At 38.3% G+C, this 19,793-nt stretch overlaps 1 protein-coding gene across 1 annotated transcript in view; it reads right to left on the bottom strand.

The window, feature by feature from the left end:
- Positions 1–40: 40 nt before the first annotated feature.
- kif5ab (kinesin family member 5A, b) overlaps positions 41–19,793 on the bottom strand; it is a 30,461-nt gene continuing 10,708 nt past the window's right edge. Inside the window, exons 7-28 of the mRNA XM_058403882.1 lie at positions 19,173–19,260; positions 18,880–19,004; positions 14,762–14,866; positions 14,459–14,607; positions 14,122–14,270; positions 13,612–13,766; positions 13,115–13,183; positions 12,756–12,962; positions 12,512–12,658; positions 12,186–12,374; positions 11,989–12,106; positions 11,504–11,550; positions 11,255–11,349; positions 11,056–11,157; positions 3,352–3,412; positions 3,203–3,274; positions 3,002–3,106; positions 2,659–2,875; positions 1,816–1,966; positions 1,654–1,724; positions 1,509–1,536; positions 41–1,326 (exon numbers count right to left, since the gene is read on the bottom strand). Coding sequence (XP_058259865.1) covers positions 1,227–1,326; positions 1,509–1,536; positions 1,654–1,724; positions 1,816–1,966; positions 2,659–2,875; positions 3,002–3,106; positions 3,203–3,274; positions 3,352–3,412; positions 11,056–11,157; positions 11,255–11,349; positions 11,504–11,550; positions 11,989–12,106; positions 12,186–12,374; positions 12,512–12,658; positions 12,756–12,962; positions 13,115–13,183; positions 13,612–13,766; positions 14,122–14,270; positions 14,459–14,607; positions 14,762–14,866; positions 18,880–19,004; positions 19,173–19,260 — 2,550 coding nt within the window. The 3' untranslated portion in view covers positions 41–1,226. The remainder of the gene's footprint in view (positions 1,327–1,508; positions 1,537–1,653; positions 1,725–1,815; positions 1,967–2,658; positions 2,876–3,001; positions 3,107–3,202; positions 3,275–3,351; positions 3,413–11,055; positions 11,158–11,254; positions 11,350–11,503; positions 11,551–11,988; positions 12,107–12,185; positions 12,375–12,511; positions 12,659–12,755; positions 12,963–13,114; positions 13,184–13,611; positions 13,767–14,121; positions 14,271–14,458; positions 14,608–14,761; positions 14,867–18,879; positions 19,005–19,172; positions 19,261–19,793) is intronic.

Genomic DNA, 19,793 nt, shown 5'->3' with positions numbered 1-19,793 from the left:
AAATAAATAACAGTTGAAAACATAGCATGTAGAGATGTATTTTTTATTGACACATTTTCCTGAGAAGTGCCATCTTATCTGCTACAGATGCATGCTACGCAGCATGCACTATATTTTAGTCACAAAAAAAGAAGAGAACACAAAAAGCCAAGTCAAAAAAATAGTAACCGTAAACCGATGGCCTGAATCCATATGATTTATGTTTGTTTACAAATCTCTACTGCATTACATTAGGCAATTTTGCCCAACTATTGTGTATTATGCTAAGTTAGCAAAATGTGTGTAATTTATATGCATGCACACCCTAGGCCTGGACAGTATTACTTGCTCCAGAAAATCCTGTAAAGCCTGACACTTCAATTAATCTCTGTCAAAATACAAGTTTATGTGACAAAAAGGACTCTTCTTTATGAATCAAAATGTGTTCAGTTCAATGTGACTTTCCAGGGTTCAGAGTAACCTAACTAAAACATATTTGTCTTAGCTTAGAGGCTTGTATTTAATTCCCTCTTTATCATCGGGATGTACAGTTAGGATTTCTGACCTTCCTATTTTTCTCATCCTAAGTGGCTGATTAGGAGAGAGCCACAGCTGCAAGTACAGAAGAAGGTACATAAGGCCCATACTGAGTAATGCCTGCTGAATCAGTAAATCTGTGTGTAAATCTGCTGATAGTTAAGCAACTACAGCCTGATCTACATAATCTATGGTGCCTATGCTATGACTTTTCATCTCAATATACGTAATTTCATCATACATAAATACGCACAACTGACATTTGATTACATTGCCATCTCACATCATAATGCCTTTCGATTTATTTATCACCCCAAGATCACTCGTACAGTATTTGTGTGTACTTTACAGTATATAGATCAAATGCTGAGCTGCAAAACACAATACAGCGCCATCTGCTGATGACATTAAAAGCTATATATTACGTATACAAAATATAGAAATGCAGTGACCGTTTCAGTGAAGGACCTTTTGCAGGCAACATGCACATATACAGAAAGGGACTTACATGTTATCTAGAGACAAGCATTCACGTTCTTAATGCTCTCATAGCAATACATTATAGCATATCTAAATGTCAGAACAAGATTCAGTATTAGATGGTATATTATCTACTGAATGCTATCAAGAGTGTTTTTTCAATTATATCTGTAATATCTGTGCTTCTGGTGTGTTTTGTGTACCTCAGTTGGTACATTTTCAAGATGAATTTAGCTGGTTGCTTGCTCCTGTTGGATAACCTGTTGTTGCTGTCTGATCTGGTCAGGAGGAACGCTGCAGTGCCCATCATTGCTACACATTGAACAGTCACTGAGAGGCACATTATGGCAGGAATCAGAGGTCATCAGAGGATTTTTTTTTTTATTAGAGCCACAGAAAAAATTCCAGTGGCAGAGAAGATTGGTAAGGTACAGGTAAGGTACAAAAACAGAAAGATATTAACATATTTTGTGTAAACATTTAAGGTATTCAAATCACATTTTAAGACCTACCTGTTGTCATTGATGTCCGTGGTATTCCCTGTGAATAAATACCAACACTGTAAATCTTATGCTGCTACAGATTAACCTATTAAATACAAAAGCTTTAATTAAATTAGTGTAATTAATCTGCAGTTTAAAACATAGAGGAGTTTACCATTGACAGTATTGAGCTTGTGAGTGCAGTTTAGTGATTCATTTGCTGTGCTCTGCCTGTCCTCAGGAACTCTGTACAAAATGCAAATGCACACACCATGTCAATCGAAATACTATGTATATTTGTATATACAACAGTATGTAACATATAAGCATAACTCACTTGTCTGTATGGTTTGATTTAGTCTTTATCTGAGGTTGAATGGTTCTCTGAAACAATGCATTGCTAAATTCAATTCTTGGATCACTAGTGCGCATGAACATGTGATTGATTTGTGAGTATGCAGGGTAGTTCCCTGGCCGAACAGGTTTGGCTGAGAAAAGAAAATATGAAAAATGTGAACAATATTATGATCCATGAACTCAAAGTGGAAAATATACACCTATATGGCCAAACGTTTGCACCTAACCATTCATACCTATATATAGGCTTACCATACCTATTCTGTTGCTACAGAATTGTCTACAATGCCTTTGTACGCTGTAGCTTTAAGATTTTTTCTTTACTAGACCTAACAGGCCCAAACCTGTTCCAGCATGATAAAGTCCCTGTCCACGAAGTGAGGTCTACTGCATGCCAGAACTCCTCGCCTAATTAATCTCATTAATGCTCTTGTAGCTGAATGGGCAGAAATTCCACCAGCTTCACTCCAAATTCTAGTGAAAAGATTTCCAAGAAGTGTAGAAGCCATTACAGCAGCAGAGGTGGAATAAATCTGGAATAATACGTTCAGCAAGCACATATGGGTGTGACTGGTCAGGTGTGCACATACCTCTGGCCATATAGTGTATGTCCCAATTCCAAAAAAAAGTGTTGTGCACAATTTTTATTTGTTGCTAGACTTCTTATTAAAAGATTCTTATTATTATAAACTACACATCTACATTGTAAGTTTTATATTTTTGAATTAAATGGCAGAGTTGCCATAGATGTATTATAATCAGTAAACCTGTGCAGTCATCTTGAGATATAGAGATTACTGTTGGTTATTTGATGTGAACTGACCAATCAATGCAGTATTAGGGCGATGGAAGAAGTTCTTCGTTCTCATGACCTCTCTAATGCGCTCAACTTCTTGCTGGTAACGGCGCCGGTCCTTCATGGCTCCCTCTTTGGCTTCTTTCAATGCACCCTCCAGTGCACGAACTCGCTCAGCTGTAGAGCGAAGACGCTTCTCCAGTTTTGGAAGTTCACAGCGCAGATCTGCATTATCACGTACCAGCTGAGAGACAGAGCACAAGAGAGGAAAATTAAAATCAATTCAGAGTACAACTGAAATAAGAAATAAGAATGATTTCAGAATGCATGTTCCTTGTTTGTTTAATACCACTCATTCTGACACACTGACCTGTTTGTGTACTTTCGTAAGCTGTTCCAAGTTGTTCTCAAGAAAGGAAATCTTCTGCTTCTGGGTGGAAAACCCTCCACTATCATCAAGTTCCATTTCAGAGCTCTGCAAAAACAACACCAGACAGAGAGATGTCTTGAATTTTCACAGGGTTTTCATGGCGCAGTCAGCATGAGGTATTTCACATTTCATTGTACTCACTCGTTTAACTCGAGTTGTAAGGTCTTGAACAAAAAGCTTTCTCAGGTTGTGCAAGCTCTGGAGTTCACAAGCCTTGGTAGTGAGAGTCATGGTTACGATCACTGCATGATTTATTTTTCAGGTTTATGTGCTAAGAGTGAAATACTTACAACAGTTTCTTCCAGCCTTTTCATGTCCTGCTTAGCCTGCTCATGGCGCTCATTGAGATATCTGCGCACAAAAATAACAATCCCACACACACTCCATCATAATATTTCACTACATTAATGCACAGCTATTTTACATTTGATGAAATTTAAAAATAGAAGGGAAATAAAGGGTTTGCACACTCCATTGAAAAATCCCTGAGCATATGTAACTTGTTAGGCCTTAATTGACTCATTAGGATTCAACATTCAGGTCAGGAATTGTCATTAAGAATAGCCAGCAAAGCAGAATAACTTCTCTAACTCTTTGAACCACTGAAAATGAATTTTACTGATGGCTACAAAGCCGAAGAAGGCTATAAATTATTCTAAAGCACTTCCAGCTCTCAATTCCCACTTGTCTCAAATGTCATAAAAGAAACTATGGAAGTCAAAGGAAGGGAACTCTCTAATATAAGTGCAGTGTGCTGGCCATTAAGGCAATTCAAAACCCCATATGAGCAAGGACCTGTACGAAGCTTTATCTGGCACAGGAGTTGATACACTGTTCCACTGGGCAGCACTACTGCACAAACATGATTGCATGGAGTCATCACAAAATCCAACATCTAGATAAGCCAGAACAGTTTGGAACCGTGTGCCGTGGAGTGATCAAGTTAAAGTAGAACTCTTTGGCCACAGTCACCAAAAATTTGTTTGGACAAAAAAAGAGCAGCATTAAATGGAAAGAACATTTTGCCAACTGCAAAATGTTCTTTAAGCATTGGAGGTGGATCTATTTTTCTTTGGGTTTTATGGCAACCACACAAGAAACATTGTGTGGGTGGAAGGAAGTACGGATTGCTGTAAACATCTGCATATTCTGAAAGCAAATCTGACACATTCAGTCAGAAAAAAAACGAGGCTGAAAAGAAACTGGATTCTACACCAAGACAATGTTCCAAAACATATCCCAAAATCCACCTTGAGAAAGAAAGTTATGGGAGCAGTCAGTTTTTATCTTTATACATGCAGGAGAGGACAGTCAGTTAGGTAGCTCATGGGACAAAGGAAGACACATTGATGAACATGTTCATCACTGCCTTGGCATTGACCATTTAAATGAAAAATTCAGACATACAGTAGCATGCACTGACAGCAGTGATGGATATGCTGATACAGGGTGCCCAGCTGATGTATTTAGACACAAATCTGAGCCAAATGTCAAAGCCTAAACAACTTGCCAGTCCTAAAAGTCCATGTCTGGCAAAGACTAATAAACATAGAAGCTGAGAAAGCAGCCCAAGTCACACTTTATATGCATATGGATAACATGGTAGCATATGGCTGAGGAACAAGATGATAGGTCTATAAGACCGCCTCAGCTAATCATAACTAGGCGATTTAACTCAAGCCTTTGCAGCATCCAAAAGTGAGGCTCTAAATTAGCTTTGACAGTTAAAACCTGTGTAATGACAAAGATGGCTGTGCACAGGAGATTCCATTTCAGTTTTATAGATTTGGAGCATTTATGTAGCAAAGAGTGGAATAGAATCCCATTATATACTGTAATTATGTATAGGAAAATATTCATTTTATAGAATCTTATTTTTCCACACAACACTAATGCATTATTTATAAAGTCATAATTTGGCCAAGTGAACTACATGAGCACTACAGGATCAAGTCAATTCTAAAACTTTACCATTTGGTTGTAGTATTTCTAACAGTAATTAAAGTGAGTAACCACAATCAAAGGGCATGTTAATTATACTAATAAATGTATAGAATTCAGCAAAAAAAAGTCCTGCAGACTTGTCAATTCTGAGTTGTAATTTGAGCAAAGGTTTAATTCTCTGGTCTTGTCCCTTCTACAAACTGTAAAGTTATAAATTATCTATCACATTCCTATATTTGTAGCTTCTAATCTGGTGGTGCAAATGCTAACCCTGACTTTATCTTTCAGCCCATCTTTCACAGTAGGTTGTGGCCTCTCATTAAGAACGCACAAGCACACTAATTTGCCACACCTGGAGGTCACTGTGATTGACCGAGTTCATTGGTAAGCCAATAAACAAGAATTTAAAAAAATTAAATACAGCAACATGGAGGTTTTCACATCCTGTTCCACCAAAGAACAAAGTTTCAATGTGCAGTGTTTGGTTTGCTGTTACATGTTTCTGTTTAGGCCTGTTCCTATCCAAACTAATTTAACATGATGTGGCAAGCCAATTTTCTTATTATAGTGTATGCAACTCTGGGTTCATTTTGCCTAGAGATTATTGGGAGTGTTACAAAGCTGAGCTCAAATGAAAACAAGGAAAGTAATGGCACAAATCCACAAGCTTGGCTTGAGGACACTGAAGGATACCAGTCTGATCAACCTGCTTCAACAGGTAATAATGGGCAGGTAGTCATATAGAGTCTTGCCAACTGTGTGATATTCTTCTTCTTTTTGTAACTGTGCATATTCTACTTAGTAGCATGGCATGAGTTGGTGGAGTCAAAGCTGAGGCACTTAAATCCCACTGTGTATTGTGGTGGTGATGCCATGACCCTGCGTGTTCAAGGAAGTATCATGCCCAACTTTATGATTGATGGAGGTGATTATTCTGATCTGGATGTCTAGCATGTCTAGATCATCAAATTGTCTCTACTGTATAATTAATAGAAAAAATATTAGTAGTGTACATATGGTATCCTAAAACAAGATTTTTATTCGGGTGATGGTCCAGTCCCACTAACTCGGATACCTGCCAACTGTGGACTCTCCATGACTCAAGGTGCCACAGATGCTGGCTTTACTGTAGATTATCAAGGCTGTCATGTTACCCAACAGGTATGTGTTTCTATATAGACAGATTACTTGTCTGTAAAAGTTGCTGCTATGATGATGCGACATGTAGTTCTTATGAGTTTGTTTTGGTGGAGATCGCTCCAAAACAATGTATGGAATGGATTCATTATGCAGCTATTAACTTATCCACTGTATAGAATATTTTCCTAATTAATGCATAGTTTTTCAAAAAGTGCTTTGATTACACTTGTGCCTAGTCTTACAATTAAATACAAAATGCAAACTGGATTCCTTATAAATGTATAAAGCTCAGCATATTTTGGTGGTGTCCATATGCTAACACCCCTACTAGACATGGTAAAAAAAATTGAATCAAGTGCCTTTGAGCAGAGATCATTAAATTGCACAGACCTCTAGAATTGGTGTTTTTTAAGCCATGTTTGGTCTTCCAATTTTTTTCAATTTTTTTTTTTTTTTTTTTAAATTTCCTTCCAGGGAGAAGGTCATGTTCTGCCACTGCGTCTGTGGGGAATGCCCATGAAAATGTCTTGTCCTTTGGCTATGTATACTCATCCTAATGTCTCGTGCCTTCCATCCCATATGGTGACCAAGTTGAACTGTAATTCTGCAGATGCTCTCAAACTAAAGGGTGAGCTTTTTTCTTGTCTACTGCCAGCAGGTTTTTAAGTTTGGCCCTGGATGGTCACAACATCGAGACTTCCCTTGCTCCAAAATATAGTTGCAGTTGGCTAGGTATTTGGTCCATGTCCATGCTATTTTTCTATCAGTTTACAACATGGTTCTTGCTTTGTTCCAGTGAATGGCAAATGGGACCCGTTAATATTGGCAAGCAGCACATGTGGCATCACTGTAGAGTCTGAGAGTGATGGAGTGGTGGTCACTGCTCCATACCAAAGCAGCTGCTGGCAAATTAAGGTAGTTATCCATGGCAGCTTAAAGTTTGCCTAATTGTTTGTTTCGATCCTCTAAATATCTATATTTTCCCCAGGGTGATGAAAGGTTTCTGTCCATACTGTATGGTAATGAGGAACTCATCCTTTCCTGCCCTGATTCCCATGATGCTCATCCCTATGGTCGTGTTGGAATTATGTCTTATGAGCCTAATTTAACCACTCCTACAGGTACTATAAGGACCACAAATATTTCAACAGTTACAACAGGCCCTGCCAGTAATCCAAAACAGCCTATGTCCTATCCTTTTGGTTACATGCATTATGGTTATGCTGGAGAAATCCCTGCAGGAATGAGTACTGCCAGATCAGTCACTATTAGCCCTACCACAAATTCCCCAGCTACTGTTTCTACTAGTACAACTGTAAATATGATGCATCCTTTCCCTGAGATGCATTATCAATTTGGCCCAATAATGTACCATCACAAACCCAAGCCTTATGGCTATCCTTGGGGGTTTCCTGCAAAAGCACGCACTACTGCCCCAACTACAATTACTTCCCAAACAACTGCCACAACATCTACCACTGTTGCTAGTAACCCCCAACAACCTCCATATGCTTTTAATCAGAAGCATTATCCATTTGGTATCATGCCATACCATCCTAAACCCATCCCTTATGGCTATCCTTGGGCTGTTCCTGCAAAAGCACCCACTACTGCCCCAACTACAGCTACTTCCCAAACAACTGCCACAACATCCACCACTGTTGCTAGTAACCCCAAACAACCTCCATATCCTTTTAATCAGGAGTATTATTCATTTGGTCCAATGATGTACCATCACAAACCCAAGCCTTATGGCTATCCTTGGGGGTTTCCTGCAAAAGCACCCACTACTGCCCCAACTACTTCCCAAACAACTGCCACAACATCCACTACTGTTGCTAGAAACCCCAGACAACCTCCATATCCTTTTAATCAGGAGTATTATTCATTTGGCCCAATGATGTACCATCACAAACCAAAGCCTAATGGCTATCCTTTGGCTATTCCTGCAAAAGCACCCACTACTGCCCCAACTACAACTACTTCCCAAACAACTGCCACATCTACCACTGTTGCTAGTAACCCCCGACAACCTCCATATCCCGTTTATTGGAAGCATTATCCATTTGGTATCATGCCATACCATTCTAAACCCATTCCTTATGGCTATCCTTGGGCTATTCCTGCAAAAGCACCCACTGCTGCCCCAACTACAACTACTTCCCAAACAACTGCCACATCTACCACTGTTGCTAGTAACCCCCAACAACCTCCACATGCTTTTAATCAGGAGTATTATCCATTTGGCCCAATGATGATCCATCCTAAACCCATTCCTAATGGCTATCCTTGTGTGTTTCCTGCAAAACCACCCACTACTCCCCCAACCATAATTGCTCCAACCACTAAAACTGCAACAACTGCCACAAAATCTAGTACAATTGTTAATAACCCACGACAAACTGTGAATTCTTTCAATCAGATGCATTATCCCCATGGCTCCCAGCCATACCATCGAAAACCTATGATTTATGGCTATCCTTGGGCTTTTCCAGCAAAAGTGCCTACTACTACACCTACTAAAACTACTCCAACCACTAAAATGGCAATAACTTTGCAAACAACTGCCACAACCCTGACTAGTGTTGTCAATGACCCTATCCAGTCTGGGAATCCTTTTAATCAGATGCATTTTCCATTTGGCCCCATGCACTGCCATCACAGGCCATCACATTATCTTGGCTATCCTTTGGCTTTTCCAGCAAAATTCTCCATTACTTCTCCATATATACTTGCTCCAACAACAAAAACTACAGCTGCAACAATTACAACACCCACAATTGTAGCCATTAACCCCCAGCACCCATATCCATTCAATCAGCTGTATTATCCATATGGCCCTATGCATTGCCATCATAGGCCCTCACATTCTTAGCTATCCTTTGGTTATTCCTGTAAAAGCTTCCACTACTGCTTCAAGTATACCTGCTCCAATGACTAAACTACAAATGCTCTAACTACTAAGACAGCAACAACTATCATGGTCCAACTAAACCAACAGCCTGTACATCCTTTAATTCTGATGCGTCATCCATTTGGCTCCATGTCATACCATCGAAAGCCCATGTCTTATGGCTATCCTTTGGATTTTCCTGTGAAGCACCCACTACTGCTCCAATGACTGAAACTGCAGCAACTGCCACAATGGCCGCTATCATGACCAATAACCCTCAACAGTCTGTGTATACCTCAACAGTCTAATGTATACATTAGTCCCATGGGTTACCAGTATAAAGCTTCTCATCCTCTTGGATAGCCTTGGGGGAATGGCTTTTCGAGCAAACGCACCAACTACTTCAATACAACTTCCCCTCAAATACATTATCCTTTTTTTGCCTATGCATTTTACAAATGTGATGCCTTAAAATGTCACCCTGGATGTATTATTACTACTGCAACTTCTCTTGTTGCAATAAAGCACTCAAAATCAGAAAGAAGTAATTTATCAAAGATTAACCTTAAGCAATACTACCAGTTGTACCAGTGATCTGCAAGCTTTATAAAAATGACCTAAACCAGCCACTGTTAATTAACCCATGTACTATATTAAATATTTCCTGTTGGTGGCATCACTGTGTAGCCTGTTCATTTTTAAATTGCTGTTCATACTGTCCATCTTGAATGGCCCCTCTTGGTTATTTACTTTTAGCAATAAATTAAGCAAACTGACACTGAAGTGGTATGCTGTTTCACTAAGAAATTTTCAGGTAAAAAAAGAGAGTACAATGGTGGTAGAGATGCTGTACCTGTTATATTGATGTCTCTTAAAAGAAGTCACCAGCATTGATTTGTTTTAACTATTTATTCTTTGGAACTTCTGTACTAGTCCCTCTAAATGAACAATAATGCATTGGAATAAATCCTATAAAATAAATAATGTGGTGTTGCTGGAACTGTCTGCACTGCATATGGGTGTAGATTTGGTTTGAACATTGAAGTGTGACTGGGAATGCTTCCTTGTGTGTTTGATGCATTTAGACACAACAGTCTAAATAAATGCACTGAATATAACTGATTTAAAAATATACACATTATTTATTGAGATTTTAGCATGCCACTGTAATGCAGCCAGTGCAGCTTGCTAGGGGGAGCTGTACAGTTTTACAAAAATAATGCATACCCTCCAGCTTATCATATTTGAGCATTCAAACACATTGTGGTGGAAAAAAGATTCAAGCAGGGTTATGTGGCCTGCAAATCAGGATAGGTCCTGTTGTGTTATAGCAAGTATGAACTGTTCACTTGTCAGTTTCTCTTTTTATTTTAAAGTTAATGAGACAAGCAAGATCAGTTTGTTTGGTTATCAAGAAACTGAAAATTGTAAATTCCTCTTTCCTTAAGACACTTCCATGGTACACTGCCACCTGAGAATCCTTTCATAAATCTTACACAAATGTCTCGTAAGGGAAAACTTCATGATGATGATGATCAGTTTTTTTTAATTAGCTTTGGCCCTGCCTTACAAGTCCCTGATATTGATATACACACAATGCATAATTTGTCACAACAGGAAATAGTAGTTGTGCTGTTATAAATTATATCTTTTTTTAATAAAAAGATCTTCACATTTGAGAATTCACTAGTGCTGTGGGTTAAATGTTGCATTTGAGATTTTTGTTGAAAATGAGAGAGCCAGAGTTAGGTAATTCTCTGCTGTTTTCCTGTTTCAAGTAAAGTTGTTTGAAACCCATCTAAAGTTACTGTCCAATCTAGTCTGCTATCAAATCATTATCCAGGATGAATATAGCTATAGCTATGGTCAGTCAACATCTACTGTAAATTCTGTTACTGCAGTGACAGTCTGGAAGCACCAGTAAGTCTTTTTATACTGACTGATTCTTCTCAATTATGTTTATTTGTGCGCGTATATGTAAATCCATTATTCTACGTATTTGTATGTAAAAACTCACTTGAGCTCTTCCAGCCGGGCGCTCTTCTCACACTCTCGACTTTTCAGGCTAGCAAACTCTGCATGCAATTGTTGTAATTCCACAACCAGCCTCTGATTTTCACTAGAAAGAGGGAGAGAAAGAGCGTGTACAGGTTAAAATCTACAGACATGATGGGATGGAAAAGTAAAGAAGAGGGCATAATACTGTTAACACTGACTCTGTGAGCTCATCAATTATCTTCTGCTTGTTGTTGATGTCATCACGTAGGCGTACAAGTTGTTTGTGCTGTGATTCAAGATGATTGCCTCTGTGCTGTTTCACATAAAAACATTACCTTTTACATTAATATTATTTCAGCAAGCAGGAGAATGACATTTTTGTGCCATTTGCATGACTACATAACAGTTTAGGGCTACTACTACTTATTAATAATATATACATGTCTATCCAAGTATTATATGTTGACCTTAGGTTCCCCAGACTCCTCATTGTCTTGCTGGTTTTCTTGGCTCTCTGTAAATAAAGAAGCTGTTATTGAACCCATTCAGAAACATGCAGGCTCTTATAAAACATATTGCATATCCCTGGGTAGTGATATACAGGCTCTTTGCTACCTTTCAATATAACTGTGGTAGTTTATTTCATGAATATTTTTTTAGGTGCTTTTTTTTTTTTTTTTTTTTTTTTTTTTTTTACTTTTTTACAGCAGTTCCCTTTATAGGTTGCCACACAGATCATCTGAGCCATCTGATTCTAGACCATCAGGGAGCCCATTATATGCTTTTTAAGTACTGTTCTTTTTTTAAACTAAATTAATTAAATTGTAAATTGATATTTACTTAAACAAACATGTTCAAGTTTGTGTTTAGTGTATTTAGTATCCCTTTAATGCATCCATTTCCTTGCCATGGTCTTGTATGTGTTCGTTCGGTAGTGTTTACTCAGGCTTGCCTGCGTTGTTTAATCTTGCAATCTCGGTCAAAAGACAGTCGCAGTTCTCCTCCAACTGCCTCTTCTTCAGCTCCATATTCTGCATGTACTCAGTCAGGGAGCGGATCTTTGCCTCATGCTATACATGCATGCCAAAAACACAGTGAACAGTACAGAGAATGTTTTGATACTGTGAGTGTGCATTTATGTCTTCTCACCTGTGATATGAGCAGTTGGCAAGATGACAATTCTCTCCCAGTCTCCTCCATTTTGCGTTGGCTGTCTGTCTGCAAGTTCTCTAGTTGCCTACAGCGGTTTACTAGGGATTTCAGCTCTGATTTCACCTTACTAATGTAAACGCACACCACAGCATATTCTCCCTCTAACACACCAGAGAGATCATTTGGCTATGGAGACCAAATAAAATAGTCAAAGGAGTGGGAGAAAAGCAATATATGAATATAAAGGATGGAACAGATGTGCATGAAAGACTGAAATTAAACAGATATTGAGTGAGAAAATCACTAATGATGTATTTACATACCAGTCTGATTTCTCCACTCCCTAAGATGATGCTGAAGTCACTCAGGTCCTTCAGCAGGGTATTTAGAACCTCAGTGATGCGTTTCCTCTGCTGAATATTTATTTCCTGCAGCTGTGAGAATTCAGTCTCCAGGCACATCAAATCTGTCTGAAGTATAAATTACCGCCAGCCATGTTAAAATGGAATGAATTCAAGTCTCTACTAAAGATCCTCATCAAACAGTAGTCATAAAGACAAGGTTCACCATTTTCTGGGCAAGCTCTTGGGTGAGCAACTTGTTCTCCATACTCTTGTCTTCTGCCTCATGACTCTTCTGGTCATAGCTCAGAGCCAATTCTTCCAGAGCCTGCAAAACTTCCTTAACTTCTGCTTTAGCACTCTCGCTCTCAGCCTGAAGGTGGCCCAGCTCACACTGGATCCGCTCATTGTCTGCACGTGATGATGCCAAAAACTACATGCAGGCAAAATAATGAACAAATAGTCATAATATATATTGCCAAAGGCACATTTAAAAAAGTGAATACTAAGAAAAATGAAAAGACTTGGGGGAAGAAACCCAAGAATATCTGAGAACAGAGATCACAATAAAACAAGATTCTCCACCTCCTCCTGATCCAGCATCTGCTTCTTCAGTTTTTCGACCAGCTGACTTTGCAAGTTAATCTCATCGTCCTGCAATCAGGAAGAGGGTCGGGGCAAAAATGAAAGTTAGATGACACAAAAAACTGATGCCAGATTTCTTACCCAGTTACATTTGGAAGAACTAAAATTGAAGTGTCAATACAGAAGACTTATAGGTGATATAGAAATATAGGTAAAAGCAACACAGAGACGTTTATTGGCTAGCACAGGCTGGCAATTCATCTGTTTTTGGAATTCCTTATGCACACAACGTTTTCACGTTCACAATGTCTTAACTCAATTCTTGTTCACCACATTATTATGAATTGCTATATTCTAAGGACAAAGGCTACTTGATCACAGACCCCTGAATGGCTGGTTCATTATGCATCATATATTTTTCTTTCCTAGTGAGAAGATGCACTGTTATTTTGTTAAGAATTTCACCATACAGCTGTATGTGCCCAAACCATACCTACCTTGTCATCTAGCTGTTTGTAAAGTTTACATAGCTCCTCCTCTGTAACTGTGAGGTGAACTGAGGTTGGACCAGTGCTGCTCTCATCTAAAGCAGCATCTTCACAAAGCTCAGATTCCACAACACACACACTGTCCACTTCAGGGACTGCCTCACCTGCAAAAAAAATTTCACCATTTTGTGACCATTTTCCAATATCCTCAACCCAAGATCAAACAGCCTTAGTCAGCCATTTCCCAGCCCTTGTTAGTATTTTTAATGTTAGAAAGTGAACAGAGACCATATGCTTTTTTCTTTCATCTTTATCCCCTCTCCCGGGCACTAATGCCAAAATCTGTAATCAAAATTAAAAGAAAAGCATATGTCCAGTCTAACAACAGCTCTAAGCCCTTTTTAGGGTACACACGCATCCTGTTTCAGTGCAGACAGGGTCTTACCAAACATACAGAGGCAATATAAATAAAGTTTGACTGTGTCTATTATAAACAGGTAATCTTTCTAAAGGCTTTACCATTACGCCAGCGATTAAGTTCAGCCTCCAGTCTTTTGATGGTTTCCTTCAGAATCTTGTTCTTTTCCTTCTCCTTCTCATACTTCCTCCTGTACTGCTCTGCTGTCAGCTCCAGGTTTACTGATGCTGTATTCCTTATGGTTTTAGCACTGAGAAATGTAGGTGGGGTAAAGAGTGTATGCTTAAAACTACCTGCAAATTAGGGTCATGGTTTATAATAAGAGTACTAGAGACTAACAGAACTAAACATCTGTTATAATCTGCTTGACTATACAGTATTTACTGTATAATATAATAAAGCTCAGTCCTTTTATGGTACTCAGTCCTGGTATGTTACCGTTGTCCAAACATGAGTGTAGATTTAGTCTCAGCCTCATTGTATGAGGAAGGCGAACAGCAGATAAACATGGTGGTTCTGCAGTTTCCACCTAATGAGTCCTGGAGAATTCGGGTCATTTTACTGTCTCTGTAAGGCACATGGGTCTTCTGCAGACAGAAAGATCAAAATGAGCAAATCTGTAATTAATTATTGAAAGTATATTTTATATATATTTTAAGTATATTTTGTTTCTGCCCACAGTGGTAAAAACTGAACATGGATATTTTGATTTATTGACTCTGTTTTAGTTGCTGAGCTCACCGTTCCCTCAGCCAGTGCAGATATCACATTGCCCAGTGCAGAAAGAGATTTGTTGATATTTTTGGCCTCATCTAGGACAGACCCTTCTGCACCTGTCTTGCTCACCTTGGAGAAAGAGAGAAAGAGCAAGAGGTGTAAGATAAATTTGTCTGTAAGCATGTGTTTCTTAAAATAAGTACAGTCATGTGAAAATGAAAGTACACCCCCTATCAATTCTTTGTTTTTGATTATCAGGACCAAATCATTTGATCATTTGATTTTGTGACAACAAAAACACAACACATTTCAATATTATTTTTTCCCAAAAGGTAAACCAACAATCAGATATCATGCAGGAAAAGATAAGTACACCCCTTCTAACTTTTACAATCATTAAGAATGTAATAAGCAGCTAGCTGTTAATAATGTTAAAGTTGTTAATAATTTTAATAATTTACAAGATTAATAATTTACAAAGAACTGTGGCTACATCTATAAAAGCAGCCTATTTGGCAGTTTGGTGGGGTATTCAAGTGTGTGTTTACTGTGTGTCTGCATCATGTGAAGAAGAAAAGACATGCAATGATTTCAGAGAAGCGATTGTTGCTCATCATTCTTGAAGGGGTTATAAGGCCATCTCCAAAAAATTTGAAATTCACTATTCTGTAGTGAAAATTAATATTTACAAATGGAGTTAGTGTCCCAGCAACTTCAGTCCAAGATGAGAGCATTTAATGCTTAGAGATATTAAAAAAGCAGGAGTTACATCATGTGACCAACAGGCTTCTCTAAGTGCATTAAATGTTTACATTTATGACAGATGTTTCCATTTCATGGAAGGGTCGCTCGGAAACAAGAATGTGGTACTGTGACAATTTCCTCTGACTGATATAAACAAAAGATTCTTATCTTGCAAAAAAGTGAAGTCAAGATGTTTCATCAAAAGTCATTATGGTAAAATTTTTATGGTAAAATGTGCCCCCTTAAGAAGAGGGTTACATTTTGGTGAGTATTTATTGACTCAAAGTGCAAACATGGCCAATTGTTTTTGAAAGTATATAGAAATGTGGTGTTCATAAATTATATCTTGTAAAATGTTTAACTTTTAACATTTTCAAACTTATTGATATCCTGGGTGGAAGTGCACAATGGCAAGTCTGTTCTGCTAAGCCATATTGGAATTGGATGATAGACACACGTTTAAATATCTTGTGACATAAAATACACATATTACAGAGTATAGAAGAACTGGTGCCCTATTCTGCTGGGTCTGTGTGTGGTGAAGATGCCAACAACTACAAGCCCACCCATAAAACTTCTAAAACTAGAAGTATAAAACTAGAGCTTCGCTTTGCAGCATGATCGAAGTAAGAACAGCAGCTGACAAAGGATTCAACAAATCAGCTCTGCAGAGAGGAGAAAAGGAGCATCCTTGCACTGGATCACAGAGTAGGGGAGCTGGCAGCAGGCCTGAGCCAAAGAGGGCAGAAAAATGCAAAGCCTGATGGAGCTTATTAAAGCTGAATTGCTCGCCAAAACAGGCCCTGAGGTACTTTTATTGGCTGGATTTCAAACTGAGGCCTACCTTGGTGGAGAGCGCTCATAGCCTACAAACAAAGGATTCGGAAAGTCAGCCTGTAACCCCAGAAGATGGTATAATTGCTGCAAGGTTGGCTTGACAAATGTAAAGCTGATCCTTCAACCAATGCAACTGATTGATCCATAGTCTGGTAAAGCAGTCCAAGTAAGAGCTGTTATATTCTATAGTGGACCAGTTTAGGAACTCATATGTGTTTCAAAGGTCAAGAAAGTTTGTCCTGGTATGTGAGTATACATAGTCAAAGCACTAAATGCAACCAGCAGAGACCCCACTGGCCTAACTAGTGATAAAAGCAGAAAAGCATTGCAAGCAAACACAACCTAAATATAAAAGAGCTGACACATTGGTGTGAAAAACATATGATATGCTTGACAGTGTGAGTTATATTGCTAACCCCGTGAAGCTCTTGGCCATCAAGGAAGTAATATATATGGCTATACGTTTTAAGGTGGCTTGGGAAATCTCTTGTTCAACTGAAAATAAATGACAAAGCAAGTTTGTGTTGCGCAATTGGTTTTGCCATTGGCTGGTCTGTTTGTCCATGGGGGCAATAAATGATTGCTTCTTTCTGTCTGAGAAACAAACACATGAAGCAGCAGCTTGTCTTTGAGCACTTGACACATACAGCATTGGCACTGTTTAATACTGTGCCTGTTATTGTCTGGAGAGATTCAACTTACATCATACAGCCTCCATTACTTCTGAAGAAAACCACCCTGGTGGTCCACAACTAAAGGAAATACCGAAAGGTTCTAGGGCAGGGGTCTCCAACATATCACTCCCACTTCTAAGTAGCTCTCCTAAAGTTTCATAGAATATGTACAAAATTGATCAAATCAAATAAACTCAATAAACCTCCGTCCCTTTCTGGTGTTGTACTAAAATCTGTGCATGCACATCAATCGATTTTAGCTAGCACCAAAAATCTACAAGCACAAATTGCAGTAGTTTGGATACAGGATAAAAAACACATGGCAGATCCTTTTAACTTGAAAGCTGCTGGGGATTTGACAGCAATAGGAATAAAGCTACGATGCTGCCAAGTAAAACCAGTGAATGAATCTGTCCTGCTGCAGGAAGATGCAGGACGAGTGTGCTCTAGACAATTCTTATTAGTTCAGGTGGTGTTTCAGAGTAAAGTACTGTTTAATATTTCCCATTGCAATAGCATATGAATACCATGAAATACTGTTAATCACATAAAATCCAATACAATTTCAGGTTTCTGTTTTCAAAATTAATATTAACTTCAATATCAAAGTTGTTCCCTTTTTTATGAAAAGAGTCTTTTCCAGTCTTGCTGAGGCCATGAGGGTATGTGCCTTGGGACTTAAATAACAGTTTGCTGATAAATAACAGAATCCATGTGAATGTGAATAAATGAAACCTGACAATAGTTAACTTGATTCAACAACAATGTGAATTTAAAATGATTTATTTCAAAATATGATGTTCGATATTGACATTTTTTCACACAAAAATAGCTTATTTAGTTGGTTTGGTTTAAGGCAATAAGCTGTGTAAATAAATAAATACTAATAATATAACACGAGTAGCTCTTGGCCACCTTAATTTTGTCAGTAGCCCTCAGACAAAAAAAAAGAAAGTTGGAGACCCCTGTTATAGGGATTCATTTCTTTTCAAACAAAAAAAGGTAAAGAGTCAAGCAACTATTCTATATTCAAAGATTTTCACTTTTATCTTCTGGAAATTTCGTACCACTGGTGATGGAAATAGATTTAGTTGCATTTGCTGACTTTTTGGGACTTTTTTGTTTTAATATTCCGGGACACTTGGTTTTAATAGTATGATTTAAGCCACAGCCAATATTTGTCACATCTCCATTACAGCACAGTGATTTTTTTTTTTTTAACATATTCTGGCTGGTTAGGAAACTAGGGTTAGCAGAGACAGTTACGGGTCTTCCTTAAGGGCTTAATAACTACAGCAAATATAACCACTGAGCCTCCACTACCCTGCTATGGATTGCTACAGTTTTCAGATCATACATCCATCTTCACTAACCACTTTATCCTAGTCAGGGTCATGGAGAATCCGGAACATATCCTGATCAAAAGGCGAGAGAATTCATTCTGGGTGGGACACGCCATTCACACTCTCATTCACCTCAGGGCAATTTAGCCAATCCAATTATCAGCGTGTTTGTCGATAGTGGGAGTGGAAGGAAACCAAAAGCAAACCCACATGATCACAGGAAGAAAATGCAGAAAAAGTCCCCAGTGACAGTAACAGTGAGATGTTCAGGATTACTGCCAGTTCTGATTTATTATGTATGTTTTGATGACGTTAACTTGGATCCAAATTGCATACAACACAAACCCACAAAAAAAATGTTTCTCACATACAATATTTACTTACCAATTAATCTCCCAGAAATATGTAAGGCGATTAAACAGTTTCAGGACTTACAGGCCTAGTAAATCGTCTAGTAAAAATGTATCTAATCAACTGGACTAATAAAGCTAGTAGCAGTCCACTCTGACACAAACAGTGATGTAAACACAAACATTGGCCTCACCTTTTCACTCCCAGCTAAGTCCACCAGGTAGAGCTTGCCACTGAGTTTCTGCTCTGTCTCCACATGTTCTTGTTTGATATTTATGAGGAAGATGCTATGACTCCTGGAGCTGTGTTCATTCATATCTAAAGAAGTAAATGACTAAGGTTACTGACATCTAAAATGGCCCAATGAGAAAAACTAACATTACATATTATAAGATTTTATCTGGGTTAAAATGAAATGGCAGACAAAATATTATAAAAGTATGGTTATGAATTCTTGAATGAAGTTTGTTAAAGTGCAAAACTCACTGGTTACAGCTACATGGCGGTTAGATTTCCCTTCATCAATTACATCCATCATTTCCTCAGGACTGGAGACAAAGCGTTCGGTACATCCCTGTCTCACGCACACATACACCCCAACAGTGATACAAGTAAGTCTTAATTTTTGTGTGATACATCAGTGACATACATTTATGCCAGTCAGAATTTTAGCCAGTACGGTGCCAGTGAGTTGAAGACATACTTCCTCATATGTGTATCTCATAGTTCAAACCTAGTATTTTATCTACCCTCCTTCCTCTACACCACACAGGATTTCATATATTTGTGTTTGTGTGATAGAGTGGAGCACAAAAGCCTGTATATTCTTAGAATAAAATGAAGAAAATATATTCCATGTGAACTGACATTTAGTCAGTAAGCTTTCTCAAATTCCTCTGTAATCACAAAAATCTCAACATCTAAAGATATCACTTCAAACATTTGAATGCGATTAAAAGTTTCCTTCTGAATATGGTACTGATATGATCTGATGCCTTGTCTTTATAACTGTCTAAACTCTCTTTGCATTTCTTCTGATCTTCCTTGCATGTCTGTATTTGTGCTGTCAAATTCCATAGTTTAAACAAGTCTAGGGATGTATTTGTG

The sequence above is a fragment of the Hemibagrus wyckioides genome, linkage group LG11, assembly GCF_019097595.1.
Source record: "Hemibagrus wyckioides isolate EC202008001 linkage group LG11, SWU_Hwy_1.0, whole genome shotgun sequence".
Lineage (NCBI taxonomy): Eukaryota > Metazoa > Chordata > Actinopteri > Siluriformes > Bagridae > Hemibagrus > Hemibagrus wyckioides.
Note: the sequence above shows the minus strand (reverse complement) of the source record. Positions and strands in the feature narration are given on the sequence as shown.